The 22,412-nt window shown below is 37.4% G+C and overlaps 1 protein-coding gene across 7 annotated transcripts in view; it reads right to left on the minus strand.

Moving 5' to 3' along the window:
* Nucleotides 1-22,412, minus strand: part of RABGAP1L (RAB GTPase activating protein 1 like) — a 268,625-nt gene that overhangs the window by 177,781 nt on the left and 68,432 nt on the right. For all 7 annotated transcript variants that reach the window (XM_026063133.1, XM_026063169.1, XM_026063142.1 and 4 more), the window contains 2 exons: nt 11,400-11,493; nt 6,335-6,485 (listed from right to left, as the gene is read on the minus strand). In XM_026063133.1, the coding sequence (XP_025918918.1) occupies nt 6,335-6,485; nt 11,400-11,493 (245 nt within the window). The remainder of the gene's footprint in view (nt 1-6,334; nt 6,486-11,399; nt 11,494-22,412) is intronic.

The raw sequence follows: 22,412 nt of genomic DNA on the forward strand, positions 1-22,412 counted from the left end.
ATTACACCGTATTCACTGTTTGACTCCTTAAAAGTACAAAACCTTGTCAAAAAAAATGTTTATTGCCACCAACCAAGAGACAAATTAGTGTGAAAATAGTTTTAAAATAAATACCTCCTTCCCCTCCAGTAAGATCTAGCACTCAGTTTGGTTACATTGATTTCCTAATTTCAACAACCTCTATTTAATTTCTCAATTTGAACAGATGAACTGATCCCATAATTCTTTTCATGCAATTTTCTTAACAGTTCCACTTAAATTGTCTAAGCTATCCTGCACGACCTATACTGGTAAGCTAAACAAGTGTATATACTGTTTTGACCTCACGGCAAGATATAAATGATGAAGGAAATTCCAAAATTTTACCACTAGGAAAAACAAATCAGAACTGTCGTGAATAAAATCTCAACCACCTACAGCTTTCAACAGTGAAAGAAAATAGCTTGTGTCCCAGACGTATAAAGTCAGAATTCTAAAGGAGGAGTTAAATATTGTAGAATAATTTCCTTCTCATTTTCCTGGGAGACCTAAGTGTAATGCCATCATTATATGAAGACTGCTTCTATTTGCCATATTAACTGCGTATTAATTCTTTCCAGAGAACAAGTGACAAAGTTCAATTTTATATCTGAGCCTGCAAGCTTCTTAACCTAAAAGGTCTAAAAAAATGTGAACCCTTAACTCTGTGTTTTTTCTTTTCCCTTTAAATTAAGAGGATATTTCTTGTAGGAACCAGAAATTATAATACTGGTCAAAACAGTAAGAATAAACTACATATGTTAACTCTAAATCAGTTATATTTCATCTAGGTCAAAACCCAATCCATTTACTCCTAACTCTTCTGCAGCAATGGCCTGTACTTTCATGTAACTGGTCCCTACTGCAGGAGAATTATTCCTCTGCGTGTTTAGTGCCAATTTCAAATTATTAAATTAATGAGATAATTTTTTTTCTCAATTTGGCAATATCTAATCCCTCAATCAATGCCTCTCCTAGTTWACTTTAAACTTTGGAAGAATTCTCACTCTTCTGTTGAATGGCTTGAAATGTTACTGGCCCAGACACAAAACAATGTTATACAGGCAGCAAACCAAGCTATTTTTTGGCCAACTCTTCTCACGCCTAACCCTTTAGTTAGTTATTATCTCTAATTGTTCCGGGCACATGCTCATATTGCCAAAGGAAATTATGACAGTAAACAAATAATCTTATTTTGGGTTCTCTTAGAAGACATTTGAAAGGACAGTCATTAAGTCTTTCTTTAACACCTTCCACTCAAAGTCACCRGCCATTTCAAAAATGGGCGTTCACATTTATGGGTGAACTTTAAACGCTTTTAAGTAACATACTACTACCAAAATCTACTTTATGTGAAAGCAGCTTTCTTTTTTTCTGATGAAACCATAGAGAAATCAATTTAAACAGGTTTTGGTTCTGTTTTCTTACTCCAGAGCAGCAGTATCATTTAAAAATCTGCTGAATATGTGTTAGATGAACAATATATGTACAGTTCATTTCTGAATGGAAATCAGATTTAAACTTAAAGTGTCTCATAAAGGAATGATGAGAACTTTAAGAAGTTACAAATCTTAGCTCATAATGGTTGACCCAAAGGTTTTCAAACCACAGTTAGTTAGTTCGCAGAACGTAGAAGGCTGCCTTCTTCTCGGGGGGCTTCAATATTTTCCTTACGCAACTACATGAAACCCTGAGAGGTGTTGCTCTCCAAACTTAGGAGAAGGGACTTGAAGTTAAGTGAATTTCAAGAATAACCTGTAACAGTGCTACAAAACAGGCAACCAGTCCATCACACTTAAAGAGATGGAAAGAAGTCTCATCTACAAGTTCAACAGTGAGAACACATACAAGAACGAAACCAGCTAAAACCCAAAAGCAAAATGTTATAACGGGTAGCATAAAAGATGAGAAACAAACAAACAAAATCTGTTCCATTTCACATGCAACAAGCGTTCTGCAGTAAACCGCTTCTTACTGTTTTCAAGTGATAGCAGATTTCTAACAATCTGCACGGCTGCAGGGCTTGGCTTGGCTTGGCTTGGCTTGAGCGCTATTCTGAAAGGGACAGCAGAGCAGCAGAGCGGAGCAAGGGGGAGCATAACTCTCGCTGAAGACGATTACCAGTCACCTCAGGTGTAAACGGGATAAACTGTGACTCGCCACTAGCCAGTTTATCCGAGTTCAACACGTTCCTTGTCATGGGCAAGATTCACCTCGGCTGCTTGAGAGAAACCTGAGAAGCTCAACATGAAATAATGCCAAGCAGGCAGGAGAAAACCTGTATCAGTGAAGGGACCCTCACTTGTGCGTATGTCTTTCCATTTACCTTCTTTTAACAAATGGATCTGACACTCTCTTACAAAAGTTCTACACAAGCACCAGTGTTACCCCTTCCTTTTCCCTCACACGAGCAGAATTTTCTCACTCTGATTTGCCTTTGTCTTTTCCTTAAAAATACATATAAAAATACATATTTATCTCTCCTGACGTATGCTTGATTTTCCCCTTTCTGTACCGTGCCACATGCACCAGGGTCAAAAGCCGACGGCACTCAGGCTGAAAAGGTAACTGAGGCAGGTTTGGACTGTCACACAGTGCAGATACATGTATCTGTGAGAGAGGAAGCAGCTGCCAAATCCTGACTCCTACTCTCTAAAATCGTGTGAAGACCCGCTGTGATACTCTAGCCAAAATTTCCGGGAGGCAGGCCAAGGAGTCTCAGCRAGCCGGAGCTCAGCAAGGGACGCAAGACACTGCCCATCAACAAGAAAATATTTCTGAGAGCAGCGGCAGCAGCTCCCTTCCCTCCTAGGACTCCAACCTCGGCTTGAGGTGGGGAGCGTATCGGCACGGGACGGCTCTAACACGGGAAGGGAAACACAGGTCACCTCATCGTTCTTGGCAGACTCGTGCCCTCGAGCACAGAGGACATGTTCTCTGTAGAATATAAGTATGGCACTGAGTTTTCTAAAGACAGAGATTTTATCGTTCTTTCTGTGCTAAATTAAAACACTAAAATAAGCCCCGAATTACTGCCTGCTACAGAACACCTTCACCAAAACACTCCTCTAACAACAAAATACTGCAGTAGATTTCAAAACTCTGCATGCAGATGGATATATATATATATGGATATATATATATATACACACACACACACACTGTAACATGCATACCATTTTTGCGAAGTGACGTGAATGATCGTTGGCCAATCTAACATACTACTTCCCTACAAACTGCACGCAACTGGCATAAAATAACAAATGTGTCTATATCACACTCTCTAAAGTCAATTAAAATGATAAGACTCTGCTATCCTTCAGTTCATCACAAGGAACACGTTTTTTGTCTGCCAACAACGTTATTCTCTTCCTCCATTATCAAGCACAGTTACATCAGGAGCTAACCAGCAACTCTGGAGTTTTAAAGCTCCATTTTGTTTTTTTACATAATTCTCTGCTCCCCATCAGATGGGGTTGCAAACTAGAGATCACGTAGTCCGTACTAATAATTCCAGCTATCAGGTTCTCCTTCTAACCTAAGGTACTAAAATGACAGATTTCAAGATCTGCTCTTTAAATTAGGCCTCTAAAGGTCTCTTTAATAGTAAGATCTCATATAACAAAAGAAATCAGATGTCAAAGTTTTTGTTTTTAAGCAAAGCCTCATTCAAAACAACTTGGCCAACACTCCTTACCTCGCTAGTAAGCAATGGCTAACGCTATATTGATGACTACACTACGTTACAGCATTTTGCCACAGATCTAGTGTGTTAAACAGCGCAGCCATGTCATTTTGATCATAGGACAGAAATCTCTAAGTGCACCTATATAAGCTAACTTTCTTACGAATCCCCAGACGCAAAGATTTTTCCAATGATTTCCAGGCACTCTCTTTCTCACAGAGGCAATGCAATTGCCAGTTTAGCAGAACAGTGCAACTAAGGCTGGGTCACAAGAACGGAGAAAGAGGCCGGTGCATTGCGATGGCAGGCTCTTGCCTTTGCAATGGACGGCGCTGTTACGAAAAGCTGGGGAGCTCCAGCAGCAGGGGACAGAGCGTTACAAAGCTTCAAGGGAACTGGGCAGTCATGGGGAGTTGTGTGGGGAGAAAAGGAGGCAGTGGGTCAAGCTCCCGGATGCTACTACCTTCTCCTGCTTCTTGCATCTCAACACGCTTTCTTCTCAGGACTCCAAGTGCACAACACTGCCACCTCTTACCACCTAGGAATGTCTAGATGTGTCAAAAACACAGTCGCGTGCTTACAGAAAATAAGAGACACCCCCCAAAATATCCAGATTCCAGAAGTGAGCCTAAACAGAGAGACATTAAGCAGAGCCACAAAAATACAAGGAGACAATGTATTTGTCTAAATGTATGCATAAACTGAAGGAAACAAGATGAAAGCTATGCATTTGATGGAAAAAATAGCTAACTAAGGGGGAAAAAAAGTACATGTTGATGGTGCATTGGGATGGTTGCATATAAACAATGCAGAAGAATTAATTCTGATTTTTCATACAGCAGAAAGAAGTGGACAATCAATAACGCTCAAACAAATCTGATCTTTAACAATCACCTCATCACTGATAGACGTAAGATACTTACACAAACACATACATACATATGTGCACATATATGTAAAATGTAAAAATAAGATAGTTTAATTTACATTACCAAAGTCACGCAAACGGAAATGAAACTGAAAGAATTTCTGCTCACAGGTATATTACTACATAACAATTCATAAAAAAAGGCTGACAAGTTTTCCTGGAGCATCCAATACTAACTATTGCTAAAAATGGACCTTAGCTTTGGTTTGACATACAACTTCTCCTATTCATTTCTTTTTATGAATCCGTTTATGCAGTGTACACCAAATGATGTGAACACCAATAGTTTATAACTATAGAAGAAAGTTCATGGTTTCAGAAAAATGTGATTTATCTTAAAAAAAAAAAAAAAAGTTGAGTTTGCAAAAATGTTTCAGTTCATAATAGGATATAATTTTCTAATCTATAGCAGTATAATATTTCACCTGAAATACTACATCAACCATCCTCCAAAATATAGGTCACTGAAATATTTCTATTGTGAAAAGGCCAAATGTAACAACGTATTTTGAAAGGCACGAGGCCCTAGCATCAAGATCAGGCTTGTACAGAGAAAGTTTTTAACTCTCTCCTCTGCCATGAAGCAAACATCTCCCCTGCTACTGGAATGCAAAGGCAAAATGATGGAGAGTGGTTCTGATGCTGCATACAGCTCACAGGTGTCCTGCGAATGGTTTCGAAGGAAAATAGTCCCAACTACAAAGTCGAAAAAAAATTTACACTACCAAAACAACTTGCTCTATTAGTAAAGGAAAAATATGCTATGAGGACAGAAGACCTCACTCTGGGGACACCTTTTAAAATATAGCTGGTAGGTTAGATTGAGAGGGCAAGCAACAACAACATATGACTACATTATGAGAGGAAGCTTTTACTAACAATGTCTACCCCAGAAGCTTTTGTATAGACAGATGATTCATTCTTTAGCCAATAAATCCAGCATTTTCTGTGACCAACATATAAAATTATGTTCATCAGTTTCTGCCCTTATGATCATTTTTAAGACCGCTGCTGATCTCCAAGTGCTGAACCTCCCTGCTGTGGGAAGCATTTTAGAAGCACAATGGCAAGTGCACATCCTGACACTGCACGGAGATGTTGCCACTACAACTCAGTGATTCTCAGTCYTTAAACTGTGGCTATAAGCAGCCTGGAAAGTCTACAGAGACAGCTTCTGGTCACGTTTACTGACCGTACTGAAGATATTAGGATGCAGAATGGGAAAAGATTCCTGACACAATTCTCTTCTCTAATAGTGTATACAGCAAGACAACTGGTCTCCAGCTAGGTAGACATGTTTTAAATGTTTTTGTTTAAAAAACAACAGCTTTTTTTTTTTTTTTTTAATAAAACCCACAAAATTAAGGCAAACAGAGAACAGAAACTGTTGAAAAAAAAACACAAAGTGACGAATTTAAGTAAAACAACAAAACCCAACACCTGAACAACAAGCTGATGTGCTTATTATCATCACAGCAAGTGAAGAGAAAGCTAAATGTCAAGCATTGCTACAGATATAGGTCAGCAATTTCTATTGTTAATGCCATTCAGCAGGTACTCATGGCAGGAGGTAAAGTCACCTAATCACAATTTCAGTTGCTTAAAACAAGTCAAACTGTTCCACTCTTTTGCTACTTTGCAGCTGTGTAGAACGGCTGCTCAGTCTAATTCACTGTAACAAAACCAAACAAAAAAACCCTTACCATTGTGATGAGAAGTCTATATTTATCCAGCATCGCCTGGTTGTCATGGCATCCTGCCAGCAGCTGCCAAACCTCTGCCCTCAGCGCTTCTGGAACACCGCTCTTCACCAGCGTAGATAATCCTTTCGGTCTCACAACAAGATTATTATGCCTGAGAAAAAAGACAATCATTTGCCTATTATATCTCAACTACGGGAGCAGAATACGAGATAAAACATATAAAAAGTTTTCCAGCTTTCCAATGTTATTCTGAAAAGTAGAGTCACTAACTGACAGCATAAACATTTCTTGCACAAGTTACACAAATTAGTATTTGTCACATGGAAAGATAAAATGCTGCAAGAATTCACAGTAAGAAACAGTGGCAAAATACACTGATATCCAAAGTTATTTCAGCTAGGATTAGAGATATTAATGAAAATGAAAAGAATAAACAATTGCAGAAATTGAACAAAACTGGTTAATAGAAAACAACATAATAAAAAAAAGCTACTGACAAGTGCAAGAGATACTATAAAGTACAGATCAATTTGAACTGTTCTTGGGGCTAAGGTGAGTCGAAAATAAACTATTAAAGAGAAAACGGTGTCACTTGTGCAGGCAGTTCAATTTAAATATTCAGCGTAGATGAAAAAAAGCAAATGAAAAATAAGTTGTACAGAGGAAGAAGTTTTGGAAAACAGAAAGTGTTTTACAGTACTAACATGAAGATTGAAGTTCCAGTTTTACACTCAATGTCAAATTTAGTTTTCCATATAAGACAGGTATTCAACCCTGCTGTATTAAGGGTATGTTGCAAGTTCCACAAAGTAGTAACACTTGCACTCAACTTGGAAATATCCCAGCTTCCCAAATAAATCTGCTAATTAGTTTGAGCTAGCATTTTAATACTTCTTTGCTACATACCAAGAAATGCGGGAAGATATATGCAAGATGACTTTTTTTAATAACATAAAAATTAGTCCTACAAAAGTTCGCTATAAGAACTGTGGAAGGGTAACATCCACATAGGTTAAATATTGAAGACAGGTTATCTTTCAAAAATAAGCCAGTCACCGGCTTAAGATAAAATTACTGCACATACTCACTAATGCAGAGCTTTCAGTAACAGAAGCTTAAAAATCCTGTCTGAGAATCTAAACTGTTTACTGATCTACGTTAAACGTCGCTTTGATTTATTATGGCAATTTTCGTGACCAATGCAGCAGGAAGAACGTTTGAATTGATTCTTTATTCTTTATAATGCAGCAAGTGCTTGCAAGCACGTTGGCTTGGCTCGTTACTGTTTTGACCACTGCTATGTTATTGGACTCTAGTGGTACGAGACCAGTGAGAATGGCAGTTTAGTCAAATACTAGCAAGCTGCCATAACATTAAATAACCTGTCATTTGACTCTCGATTTTATGCAAATGTTTAGAGTACTTACTCTTTGAAACAGGTCATTAAAATGGGAATAGCTTTCTGCTACTGTTCAAACTTAAAAGATGCTCTAAAGGACCCTCCCCTTCCTATACTCAGTTAGAGGAGGGTATCCCCACTGCCCCAAATGATTGGGAGTTAAAAAGAGCGGAGGATTACATAACGCCCTTATTCTTTTAAGCATAAAAATTATTTTAAATTTTAAACATGTAGTGCGACACAAGCCAGTTCAAAATTTATCATTCAGTCAGCCAAATTAAAAGCCTGCCAGTCCCAGTTCTCTTTTCCAGTATATTTTATGGTAGGTCACATTTAACTAATGGTCTTGTGATGGGAAGAAGTTAGGAAAAAAAAAAAAAAAAGCAATATCCAACAGAAATATTTGAAGGACTAGACACTCTAAACAGTTATAAAATGATGAAATGTACAATTAGGGATAAATGAAAAAAAATACACCAGAAATTTAAAGCACAAGTTGTGTGAATATGAACTATTCATAATCCATTTCAAATCAGATTAGTTTGATTACTAAATGGATTTGGTCATAGGTATTATATGTGAAAGGCAGAATGTCTTCTCTAAGGGCTCAGCAAGTGGATAAAATAAAATGAACAGCTAAAAAGGTAAGTTTCCATATAAACACGACACAAAATTTTTCAGTGCCACCAAGAAAACAATACAAATAGCTTATGGCAACAGCTAACAGAGATGCATATTCCATGTTGTGATATCATCCTTATTTCCAAACATATTCACAACTGAGAATTAAGCATGCTACAGTGCACAAGATTTTACTGGATTTGTCATATATTGAAACAGCTTTACAGAAGAGGTAACACTTTAGCAACATTAGTCCATGCAGTAAAGCATAATTCTGTACCTTTTAATAAGCAACTCCTCAGTTTCTGAGTGTCTGTCTGGGAAACAGTTCAATTATTAATAATCCTTGCTCTATATTCTGTAATAATGAACAAAAATGCATGCTTTTTCCCCTACTGTAGAGGCCCAAGCACCTTACATTCCTGGATAACTGTCTGATGCCTGCTTAGCCAGACTGCAACAAAAACAAGCTTAAAATAAAAGCTTGTCTCAGCACATACAAAGTTGGCTCTTGGGAAGAAATCAGTCATTCATGGATGCTGACATCTTTTATTTGTTATAAAGTGCAGTAATTCTGAGTAAACTTCAAAAACATTTTAAAAGGTCAAAGAGCAAGGATACGAAACACTAATGCATAGAATATGTTCTGATTTGACAAACAAATATTTCTGATCAGCCACTGCTATTGACCATTACTTTTTTTAAACACATCAGAAACAGTTATTGTTAAATATTTAGCTAAACTAGCTCAACTCGCAAGAATGAATTTAATTCTGACGATGCGCTAAAGAGTACACCTTGTTAAATAAATTAAAAGGTATTCCATTACTTTCCATGCGTTTACTGTATCTTTTGGGTAAACTATCCTGTTCTGATTCCTGCTTATATGTTATCCTTTGAAGGAGACTCTTAGAGCAATGTTTCTGCTGAGTCAGTCCATTAGCTTACAGTGACATTTTAATTAAATGACAGGAAGCGATTAAAATGCAGGAAATTTTTCATCTCAGACACAAATCAGCACACCAGTCTCCAAGTAGAAATGTTAATTTTATTTATTTATTTTTAACAAGTGCACATATCTTCTTTCAGCATATGCTGTAGTGTTCAGCACACTAGAAAAGTTAATTTTAATCCATTTTTAGTTTTCAAATTGTTACATTTTTCATCTGTTAATTTTTCCAGGTTTTGTTCCTAAAATGTGAAAAAACACTATTCAAGAATTCAGGTATTTTATTTACTTAAATTTATCTCAAAAGATAATACTGTGTGAGACACTCCTAAAGAAAATAGGTTTGCCACTGCTAGTCTTCAAGCTGGCAGGGATCTTCTTTTTTTTTTTCTCATTGCTTTGACTGGGATGTTTTATCTACTAACTGATACTCTGAGTTAAGTGTCTAAATTTTTCTTGGGACTTCTGAACAGCTTCCTCAAAAAGTCTTTTTTTTTGTTTTTGTTTCATTGAACAATGTGCTTAACCAACATGAAGAAATAGTTGGTTATGTAAAACTTATGAAGCAAAGCTGTAGGCAATCAACAAGTTCTTTATTTCTGGATCCTTTTCACATTAGTTCAGCTGTCTCCCCAGGACCAAAGTCAAAACTAAAGGAATCAACTGACAGGAGAATAAAAAGTTGTATCTTCCAACGCAAATGCAATGGAGATTGGAAAAGATCTGCCACAGGTCTTTAAAGGACTCAGAATGGCTTCACTGATTGACCTCGAGGTGCCAGATGTAAAATTTCAAACAATTCATAAACTCTCTCTTGGGATGTCCTTTAGAACAGGCCTCGGAAACTTCTAAATCGCCCCAGAGCAGATACGTCTACAATAATCTCAGCCTTTTCGCATGAGGGAAAAGGATCTGTGTATAGGGATCAACTGACTTCCACACTTTTCCTCAGTATTTTCTTATTCAGAGGGCCCACAGCCAGAATAGTTGTATGATCATCTCATGAAATATTTGTGCTTCCCCAAATAGCTCTTTCATTAAAGCTAGAAACTTGTATCACAAAATAGTTAAGGATACGGCAGGAGGGAAGGGTTCTGTCAAGCTCCACAAAATCTTGCAATGTCAGAGCTGACAKAACCTTTGCATTAGCTCTCCATAAAACATGAGGTCTGTGGCAAAGGGCTGTTTTTCTCCAAAGCTACAAGTGGCCAGATAAAGGGAGAATTGCCTAAACATATCCTTAAAATGTTTCTCAGTTCTCTTTTTATGTGGCGTTGGGAAAAACTGCCAATTCCAGACTAAGGACCTCTGATTATTTTAGTCTCAGGCAGCAGGAGCTATTACTTACACAGAGAAAGCTGAAGAAGCGGTTCTGGCATTTGCTAACAGTATAAGGTCTCTTAGAGCTAATAAATACACAGACTTTTCCTCTCTCAGCAAAGTATACACTGTTACTGAAGCAATTAAATCACAGAAATAACACTGCTGAGAACATACTCTAGGCTTACAAACATTCTTCATCTTACTCTCAAACAGAAACAGTTTAAGTGAGGATCATAACCTTTCAGGAACTGGTTTTTAAGTGCTAACCTGTAGCATATTAAAGAGGAGAAGAGTGCTTCTAAACAAATCAATCAATTAAAAATAGACTTTGGCTAGCACAAATGGCTTAGACTGGGCAGACTGGAGTTGCTCTGGCATTTACATTGTAGCACTAAGAGGCACTGAGATTCATGAGGGCTTAACATCCAACCCAAAAGACCACTGGTGGCCAGAAAATTCTGCATTTGAAGGCTCACCCATACAGCATGAGCAAGCATAGACATATGTGGACATATGCTCAAAGAAGGAAAGAAACAAGACCTTTGGAGAAGCTGTGGGAGAAATTTGCCAAATAACTGCAAGTTAAAAATAAGAGAAGTTACCAGCCCCTTATAATCTAGGTTTAAAAACACCTTTCATATGTCTCATATTTTAGTTTTTAAATAAAATGTATAACCTGAAGAACTTCAAACCTCCTTCACAAGATCACATCCTCTTAGAAAACAAAGAAAACAGTTACAATTTAAAATCTAAATAAGAAAATGAAACATTACCATCTCCCCAGTAATTCTCCCCAGGAATACAAGATCTTCTCCGGACAATCCTTAGACACATCACCAGTGCCACTGGAGAGTTCATTATCACTCTCTGGAGAAAAAATAAAAAAGACATACAGAGGAAAAAACAAAAGCATGCACAGATTTATCAAGGAGAACAGATATTAAAGAGGCATACATATAACATACAAGTACCAGACAAATTCTTTTGACATACTGGTTTTAAAACTGCAAAATCGATAGAAAATACTAGTGGAACTGTAAGGAATGCTTGGTAAACTTCATTAAACAAGTGTAGTAAAAAAATCATCGTAAAGATTAAGGTAAGCAGGTGAGGCAAGAATTCACAGCACCAACAGAGGAAAAAGGGCTGGGATCTAGCAAAACATTATGAGAAAAGAGATTTAAGGCAGGTAACTACCCATTTAATGAGATATCACAATGCATTATAACTTAAAAGCCACATCCACTCCAGGTTTCACATAAAAACAAACTCTCCTATAAAGCATAGTACATTACATAACTTCTTTAAAGTGTATCATTTATGTGCCATTCTGCTCTCATGTATCACTCTGATCTCAAGAAAGCTACTCACACTTCAGAACCATGCAATAATTTTTTACTGAACCAAGTTCATGGAAGAGCAGAAAAATGACACTATGACATTAAAGGTCATACTACATGGAGGAGAAAAGAATGCTTCAAATAGAAAAGAATCCTCATGAGTATTAAGAATAAATGACTTACAGGGATATATGTCATTACAAATGACTAATATACAAAAAACTAGAAGGGATAATGAGAATCTAGAACAGTATGCTCAAATGAGGACTAACCGCCCAATTTCAGAATGTCTTATGAGTCTATGCAGCTGTCCCTAGCAAGCTGAACAGCCTAACTTTCTACAACAGCTTTTCATGTGAACATGCTTTTGCAGTTATTCTGGGCCTTTTCCAGGTTTATCTGAATGAAGTACTGCTAAAAATTAAACATAAGTGCTATTTAGACAACACTGAACCTTAACAGTGCTTCAGTTCTCGTCTCCTTTACCAAGGATCAGAACCCCAAAAGACACTAACAGTGGTTTCTGAGGCTATGGACAGTTTATATCTCAAATCATTTCTGAGATTGCTCTTTCCTATGAGCCAAGCTATCTCAAGAAGCTAATATAAAACAAAAAGAGGGGATCAGAGTCACCTCTGCTCCCAGAATCCCTTAGGCACTCTCCTCAGCCCAGCTCAGTCACGTTTTGATGCTGACCTAATACCTTTACTTCTTCAGGTACTTCAAAATTTTCATGTCCAATTTTCTGTAGACAACAGTAGTTCAGGTGGAGCAGGATCTGCTTCAGTACCTTGTACAATTACTCTCAAAGTCTTCATCACTGTCATTCTGACTCCAATTACATGTTTCTAATTCATAATCTCAGCAACTGCCATATACACGTCCTTAATAAAAATATACAATCAGTCTTTGAATTTGACAACAAAACATGAGGACATAGATAACACACATACTGTATTTCAAGGACAATTAACACAGCAGAAATGCAGCTCTGGGAGGAGAAGGAAGCATATCAGAAATGTCTTTATAATTCAAATTGAACATCAGATTAGTGAAATTTTTAGCTTGGAACCTGTTTGCATAGTTTAACAGGCTCCAAAATACAAGGAAGACCTGCATTTAAATAAGTCTCCTTATAATTAAAAAAAAAAGAAGATTTAGTTTAACTATATAATTTTGAAAAATAAATCTACATGAAGATGCTTGATTCCCTATCAAGCGTTTGAGTTCCCCATCTTTTGCATACATTCACTAGGTCTAGAGGTGGAAATAAGATCCAAAAAAAAAAAAAAAAAAGTATCATATTTTAACTAAAATTCAGTATCACTGTAAAAGGATTCCCAGTAACCAAAAGGAATCCATTAAGTTCCAGTGGAACAAATGTATTTGATGACCCAACTTTACAATATTTTGAGTAATTTCAAAATGAAAGTAAAGGAAAATCTTCTTATTTACCACTCAGTCCTAGTAATAACTAAAAAAAGAAAAGTGAAGTTAAACATTTAAATGCATTGCATTTTTAGAATTCCCTCTTTTCCTGATTTCTCCAACTGTATCTAAGAGATCAATTAAAAATGCAGCCACCTTACTCCCCTTGAAAAACAAGGGAAAAAAATTTTTTGGAGGAAACCCTCCCTATATTTTAAGAATCTGTTGGCCATTCAGAGACACAAGGTGAATATATGGTACACATTATGAATCTCAATAAACCTGACTCGCACCCAAAAGTTATCATAAAATCACAATTTCAGRAAGGTTTCACACATTCAAAGTAAAGCAAGACAAACTGGCACAAAATCCTGAAAGGAGATATTTAAACTGGAGAGAGACTTTGGAGAGACTGAATAGTTAAGTGCATCTCTACATGAATTAGTGGTGAAAGTACACACAAACAAATCTTGCTATTTGAAGCAAAATCAGATGAAGATCAATAAAACATATTCCAGCCAGATCAAAGTAATTAATAATGAAGCTACACTGGGTACTTTCAGGAACAAAGCACACTGGTTACCTGATCCAAACTTTAGCTTGCCAAGGAATACTAACATCAGACAAAATAAAAGCAAAATCCCTCTTTTCTCACTACAGTGGCAATCTACACAAAATTCTTCGAAGTTCTTAAGGAGATCAGTGTTACATAGCATATGTATTCCAGGAAGATATATCACAAAGCTGCAGCACTTCAGCCCTGAAGATTCTTTCATCTGTAAGGCTTAGCAGTATTTAGAATGTATTATTCAGTTATATGTCAGAAGATTACAAGCCTTAATTAGAAATGCCATATGCTCCCTTTCAAAAGGCATTAACGTCAAACTTCAAAATAGAACAGGGCAAAGGGTAGAGAACAAACAAATTTTAAAATCTCTACTTTGTTTCCATTATAAAGACTATGTACATTTTTTAATGCAAGTGTGTAAGCACTTTAGTATAAATTAATTAATTAAGAAAAAGAAAAGTAGTGGGAGGGATATTTAACTCATGTTCTCCTTTGAGGTGCGTTGTTACATATTTTTTCCACACTCTACAGGATCTATATGCCAGCACTGTTAGCCAGAGAATGATTTTATCCTGCCAGATTCTGCAAGGGATGCCACAAATCCCTTCCTCTAAACGTACTGTGGGTTTCTCCCTTCCTCCTTTACACATGACCTGCACTCTCAGAGCCCCTCAACTAGAGGGCAAAACTTACTCCTCGTCAGAACGGCAGGGGAACAGGCAAGGGAGCGAACTCAAGAGTCCGGGCTGTGAATGTGCGTACACAGAAATGGCTCTTAAGAATACTTACAAAGTAGCCTGTCAGTCTTTCTCATTGCATTGCCATCTGCACACTCACTTTGGGGATGGACACAGGGAGTGCCCCATAAAACCACTCCCTAAGCTCAGAGTCTCTCTTTAAAGAGCTCCTGAAGGACTGCACTTCCATAGACAGAATCACTCTGTCTTTAGCATTGAAACATAGAATAATTCAGGTTGGAAGAGATCTTTGGAGATCGGCTAGTCCAACCTCCTCCTCCAAGCAGGTCTAATCAGATCAGGTTGCTCAGGCACTTGCTCAGCTGAGTCTTGAACACCACCAAAATGGAGATTCCAGAACCTCTCTGGACAACCTGCTGTCGACCATGCTTGCTGTAAAAAACAAAACAAAAACAAAAACAAAACACCACCACCACCAAACAGAACAAAACAAAAAAACCCAGAAGACGACAGTGATAAGGTCTCTTCTGAGCCTTCTCTTTTCCAGGCTGAACAAACCCACTTCCCTCAGCCTCACATTGTGCATCATGTGCTCCAGCCCTCTGACCAGCTTGCTGGCCTCCGCTGGACTTGCTCTAGCACATCAATGCACTGGGGAGCCCAAACCTGGACACAGGACCCCAAATGCAGTCTCACCAGTGCTGAATAGAGGGGAAGTATCATTTCCCTGGACCTGCTGGCTAGACTCCTGCTGAAACAGCCCAGGATGTGCTTGGCCATCTTTGCCGCAAGGGCACACTGCTGACTCATTTTCAACTTTTCTGTCCACTGGGACCTCCAGGTATTTTTCTGCAGAGCTGGTCCCCAGACAGTCGCCCACACCCTGTATYGTCCCATGGGGTTATTCTATCCTAGATACAGGACTTTGCACTTGCCTTTATCAAACTCAGTGAGTCAGTGAACTTCTCCAGCCTGTCCAGACCCTCTGAATAGCAGCCCTGCCCTCCAGCATATAGACCACTCTGCCCAGTTTGGTGGTGTTACCAAGCTTACTGAGAGTGCACTCCCCTCCTATCACCCAGATCATTAATAAGGACAGTAAACAGTACTGGTCCCAGTACTGATCCCTGAAGGATGTCATTAGTTACTGGCCACCAGCTGGACTTTGCACCACTGATCACTATCCTTTCAGGCCAGTAGTCCAGCCAACTTTCCAATCACCTTACTGTACCCAACCCATATCTCATCAATTTAGGGATGAGGAGACTATGGGACACTGTGTTGGAGGTCTTGCTAAAGTCAAAGTACACAACATCCACTATTCTCCTCTTGACCACTGAGGCAGCCATCTCATTTTAGAAGACTACCAGGTTAGTGACATTTTAAATCCACACTGGCTGTTCTCAGTCACATTCTTGTCCTTCATGTATTTAGAAATGGCTTTCAGGAGGATTTGCTCCATCACCTTCCTATGGACTGAGGTTAGACTGATGGGCCTGTAAGTTACCTGGATCTTCCTTCTGGTCCATCTTGAAGATGGGTGTGACTTGCTTTTTTTTTTTTTTTTTAAACATTTTCCATTTGCATGTGATAAATATAGAGAAGAGAGCTTTAAATCAGCCTGTAGATACACCACTGGGAGGGAGGGAGGGAGGATCTCCATATGACAGTGTTTACATACAGGTCATCTGTTGTGTTAATATACCTACAGACAAACATAAATGTGCAAAAAACCTAGTCTTTTTCAAAAATCTGTAGGGAAATTCAAGAACAAACTAAAAAAGCATGAATCTAAGTGAAAAGAAGATTGGCAGCCTATTAGATATATATAATTTTGTGCCTACTCCATTTAGAAACGCTCATTATATAAATTATTCATTATATGAGCAGACTATTCTGAATAGAGCACAAAGAATTGTATTTTAAGTGGCTTAGCACTAACATTTATTATGTTGCAAAACTCTATTGACTAGGCTCAATTATAACTTTTTTTCCCTTTTAAAAACCAGAACTCATCTCGTAGGATTACGATTGTTGGCAAGAAAGACCTCTACCATCTCTGTGAAAAATAAACTTTGGCTCATTATTCTTGGTAACCAATAATTTGTGAAATGTTTCCTGATGTGACCTATCTTCCACATAACAGAGGCACCTCTTTGGATTTAGCGTGATACAGAATAGCCTGAAAGACTATTTTTAATGGAAAACAAACAGAACTCTCAGAATTACTATACTTATCTTTGATATCAAAGAATAAAGGGGTTTTCATTTGTTTTTATCATAAGACATTCATAATACGTGAAGAGCCACACAAGACCATTCTATGCAGTAAAACGGGTATACACATTTGGAGCACTGCAAAACTAAGACAGACCTCAACTATCTCCCCCAAAAAGCTGCAGACTGATTAAGACAAGCTCCAGCAGGTTATTCAAGTTCTTACTTTCTGAGCTTGACTACACAGAACATAGGTCTTGGTCATCAGTCCATCCTACACATATTTGTCTAATTTGTCTCACAAACCTCCAGTTACCTCCCTAGGCAATTTATTCCAAGGACTTCATTACTGTTACTTTTGGAATACATCTCCCAGTTCTAATCTAATTCTTCCTTCCCGCAACTTATGTCAATTACTTTTTTTCTCCTAAACAAAGTAGTCACAGAAAACAGTTTTAGCACATCTCATTTTTCAGAAGAATCTTTGTCTCTATCCTTTCTTCTCCAAAAGAACTCTGTTTCTTTTCTCAAAGGACATATTCTCCAGACTTTTAATCATTTCTGATTTTTCCTCTAGTCCCCTCCAACTAGTCTATATTTTTCCAGAAGAATGATGCTCAGACAAAACACTGAGGCATCAGGTATTCAAAACGGTGAAGAAAGATTATGCAGACCATAACTATTATAAACAAACACCCCACAGGAATGAAACACACACGCATATACATACATGTGTGTCTGTATAGATATCTATGTGTGTATAGATATAGACAAACAGCTAYAAATACACACAGTGTGTGTGTGTGCGTGTGTGTACACACAGTCTTGACCTTTTCTTACCCCTCATTTATTTTGATAACATAAGGCTTTTGACCCCATGAATACAGAGCATGGAACAGTCTTAGCTGATACTCTCCAGCATTYACAGCAGCACTAACATGTTGTGCAAAGACTATTAACAAAATACTTTGAGAGAACAACCGAGGAAAAACTCGGACAGCACAGAATTTCCTCACTGATCAGGTACCTGACAGAGTCTTTGGAACAAAAGTAACCAACTAGGTTTATTGGTATTTTCCATTCTGTACTTCATAAAGCAGATTCCGGTTAAGAAATGTCAATCACATCAATATAAACAGATATTAAAAATGTTTGAATGTTTTGGATCTCACTGCTTTTATAGAGGGGGAGGGGGTTGGCATGGGCCTTCTGTTGCTTTTTACTTAGAAGTACCTTTAAACATTACTCCTCTCATCCACATTTAACACCAATTGTATATATATATATGTACACACACACTACTTTTCCAATAGCTTCAGTTGCCCTTAAAGAAATACACTAGATTAACTGAAGTGTGACTCAATTATAACAATATCTTAGAAGTCAAATTAATTTATGAGTTAACGAAAAAGGCAAATAAAACAGAGAACTATACTGTTGATTCAAAGAGTTCAAACATAAAAGTAAATAAGTGAAGTAGATACTAAAATGAGTGGAAATGCATGAATATTATAGCAGAAAAAAATGAACACGTGGAGTTTGAGCACTGATGTGAAGGAGAAAAAAAAAGGATTTTTAATGAGTTTCAATTGAGGAGCTGTTACAAGTGAAATAAAGAGTAGGTGGAACTGAAAAATAATACAGTTGGAGCAGCCTGAGCAGGGCAGCAATGCCTGTAGGAGAAGGAAATTAGGTCATGAAGGTAGGTGGGAATAGAATTGGAATATTTCAGAAATGAGAAGTTTGATTTTTAAGTAGGAGAAGAAGAAAAATCAAGGGGGAGCTGAAGTTGGCAGCATATTATCAGAGCAACAAGATATAGATGTCACTGACATGGAATCATTCCATACACACTAGATGAAAGGGGATCGTGAGAAAGGCCACAAAAAAGCAAGTTTCCATTTATAAGGTAACAGGAAATTATAGAGCATGAACTAAAGTTTTGGCAGGAAAGACAAGAGAGAAGCAAAGTTTAAGTCATGAAATTAATTCTAGTGTTAAATGATGTAGAGTTTCAGTAAGGTCCAACTTTTCTATGAACTACAAAATATTTTGATGAAGACAAAAAAAATTCAAAATGCATTTCAAATGATATTTATGAAATTATGGTCCTCAGTAAAGTTTGCAACAGGAAACTATGTAACTACAGTATTTTTTTTTAATTTAGAGGGAAAAGCAATAATCAGGTGTAGAAAATTATGGCTTTATGAATGTGAACAAAGAAAACTTCCATTGAATTCTGCTTACAAGAAACTTGATTATAAGTTACACATTTAACCTGAAGAAAAATAATTAATTCAACAGCTACTGAAACACATATAAAGACAGTAAAAACAAAAAAGAGATGCCTAAGATCTTCGCTAAACAAAGTAAATTAGTATTAGAAAAAAACAGTGGTTTTGTTCTTATTTCTTTTTATGAATTGTAAAAGGTACACATGCATCACTTAAAATTATTCTAACAAAAACTAATGCTGACAAATTCCAAAATTGTGATTACCTTTCAAATTATTTGCAAATTTAATTACCTTGATCCCAAAAAACTGTATATTTGACACCACCGAAAGAGGGTGGAATAGCATGGGATTAGATGATGTCTGTCTTTCACTCCTGGTCACGTTCACACTACATACAATAATGGCTTCTGCAAATGTTATAAAGAAGTCTATGTGCAAAATTTCTCAGAGAATCTACACGTCCACTAGAAAACACACGGGATATTGAAACAATCTTGTTGGGCAAGTTGGAAGTGGTTAGCCAAACTGACTTTTTCTTCCTTTTTAATACAATAAAGATTTCTGAATTTAGAATTCATCTTAGTCCTACGTCATATAGTTTCTACACTGGCCCTGCATTATTACCATATTAAACAAGATTAATTAAAGAAAAATCACAAAAATAAACTTTAACTGTGTATCCAAATCTGCCTGCAGAAACATGCACAAAGAGATGAATCTACCCCTCTTGCAATGAACATATTGGGGGGCCGCCATGACATATCCAAATTTGGTGTACAAGTGCTTAAAGCTGAGTAAAGGAGTGGAGGAAATTATTGCTTCAGTTCAGTAGTTTTGCTCCCACACGGATGACAAAGCCAACTAAATGCCGCACAGTGGAGGTATTCTTGTAAATATAAACATCTTCCACATGCACTGTGCTGTCTGAAAACTGACATCTTTGAGAACACGCAAGAAAATCAAATTTGAGATGCTGTCACAACTCTAAGACAATGCAATTCTTTATTCCATATTACTAATTTATAAATTTGCAGATTAATTTTTATTGCCATATTTGATATAACCAAATACAAAAATCAACATTATAGACACATTAGAATTGTGTATTGCCTAGTATTTACTTAAAGTGCCAAGGCTGCGTTCAAGACACTTCAGTTATAAAATACATTAAGATTGGACAAAATACTAGAAAGTCAATTACCAAAATCAACAAGACAAGAATCTCACTCTGAGGTCAACAAGTATTAATAGAAAATTGGGGGAAATTGTTGAGAAAAGTATTTTTAATCACCTTTCTATGAAAGTGTTTAAATAAGCTTATTTTTTAACTGATGTGAAACGTGAAATTATGTGAACGTAATAGTGGCACCCTAAGGCGCACACTACATCAAAACCCTGGCTCTCATGACTGAAACCCAAGAAGATCCTCTAGCAATAGGAACTTCTAATTCCTAATAAGCCAACAGGATGGCAAATCCTTTTCCAAATTATTTTCAAACCAGTGCACTGTTCATAGGTGGACAAGGAAGAAAAGGCAGTTACAAAAATAAAGTATCCAAACCATTCAAAATAATCAGTAACATGCTTCTGGACAAGATGCAAACACCAATTTATTCTCATTTATTACAGAAAAATGTCTATTTTGCACCACAAACTGCAGTGCACTCAAGGAACTGAAAACTCCCTGATTTGAAAGTAGTCTTTTCCCCTCATTCTGCAGGAACAGCAGCCACAAGAATGAAACTAAAGAGCCCACAGACTTCCATGGACTATTCACGAGCCACAGAGCAGAATCATTTACATGGAATTATGTGTTGCCTCGAACGTCAGAAAGTCACCATCAGCAACAAATTTCATCAAAGAAAGAAGCCATACATATGCTGTGTTCACAAAGAGACACATCTCGCAGAAGTGTCCCGGGGATGTCGGAGAGAGAGGGGGAGAGAGGAGTATAACGGCGCAGAGCAAGTCCCGCTCGTCTCTTGGGGGCCAGCCCGCAAGCCTACACCACAAGCGGACGCTGAGACCTGGCTTACATGACAGGAAAGAATCTGAGCCCCTATCAGGTGTCCTTCTCTGTATTTCCCTTATAGAGTAAGGCTGAAAACAATCTTAAAATTCTCCAATTCCTTGTAATTTCATTATGATTCACACTGGATTTGCAACCCATAGAAGTGCTTCAAACTGGAAACATTCAAAACATTTGCCTTTTTAAAGAGAAAGGCCATGTTTGCATGAACAATTTTAAACGTAGCTGTAAATATCAATAGAAGGTCCWTCATCCAGGGCAAATTAAAAAAAAGATACATAATATTCTGCACTCCATTTTTTATAATACTAAGGAAGGGATCATATTCTTTCTGGCAGCACAATATTAGCTGCAGAAGCCAACTGAGTGCATTTTCAATAACAAAGGTTAGCTTGTAAGGTATGAAAATAATATGGCATTAGAGAACGGAGACTCATCGAGAGTATTTTCTTTTCATTTGAAGGCTATGCATCTGCGTTCTTCAGAAGTACTTGTATTTTAAACCAACATCTCCTACGGAACTGCAACAAAGGTTTCTGCCTAAAGATAGCACAAGGTAGCTGCTAGCAGCAAGCCCTCATGAATTTAGAATCTATTAGGTTTTAGTTCATTGTCGTGGCAATAACAAAAGTACTCCCATACAGTTTTAATTGATTTTGTTTAGTAGGATATAGGACGCAGCAACGTTACTCTGTTTTGCGTTTTGACAAATAAACAGTTCCTATGAACTACATAAAGCTATTTTTAATCTGGATAAAAATGCAGAGTTGACTATTTCCATACTACTAATGTCATTCTTCTCACTCAGTCATCTCATTTATTCACAAAATTCCCCTATTTTATCACAGAATACTCTTAATAGCTATTATTGACTCCCCAAATGCCACCTCCTCTACTCCTGCCTGCCTTTGCTCTTCCATTCCTGAGAACAGCCTCTACCCACTCACGTTTGACCCAGCATCCTGATCAGCTCTGCTCACTGAGTATTGCCCACTCCGCGCCTGCTCTGCCCACCCAGACTTTGTGTGCTGTCCAATCCAGCGCGCTCTCAGAGCTCTCTGACGCCTTCAGGGTCCTCCATCCTTTCAACTGCATTTCCATTGTAAAATTTCACCATTTCCACACTGAATTTCAATAGCTCATGCATTAATTTTTCTAATACATAGTACCTCTTTCTATTTGTTCTTGGAGAGTTAAAACAGCTAGAGGAAACCCAGACAGAAACCTTTACCCTCTTAATGTTTGTTATATCTTATTTCTTCTGCTGACC

The sequence above is a fragment of the Apteryx rowi genome, unplaced genomic scaffold (genome assembly GCF_003343035.1).
Source record: "Apteryx rowi isolate R43461 unplaced genomic scaffold, aptRow1 scaffold_100, whole genome shotgun sequence".
NCBI classification, from domain to species: Eukaryota; Metazoa; Chordata; class Aves; order Apterygiformes; family Apterygidae; genus Apteryx; species Apteryx rowi.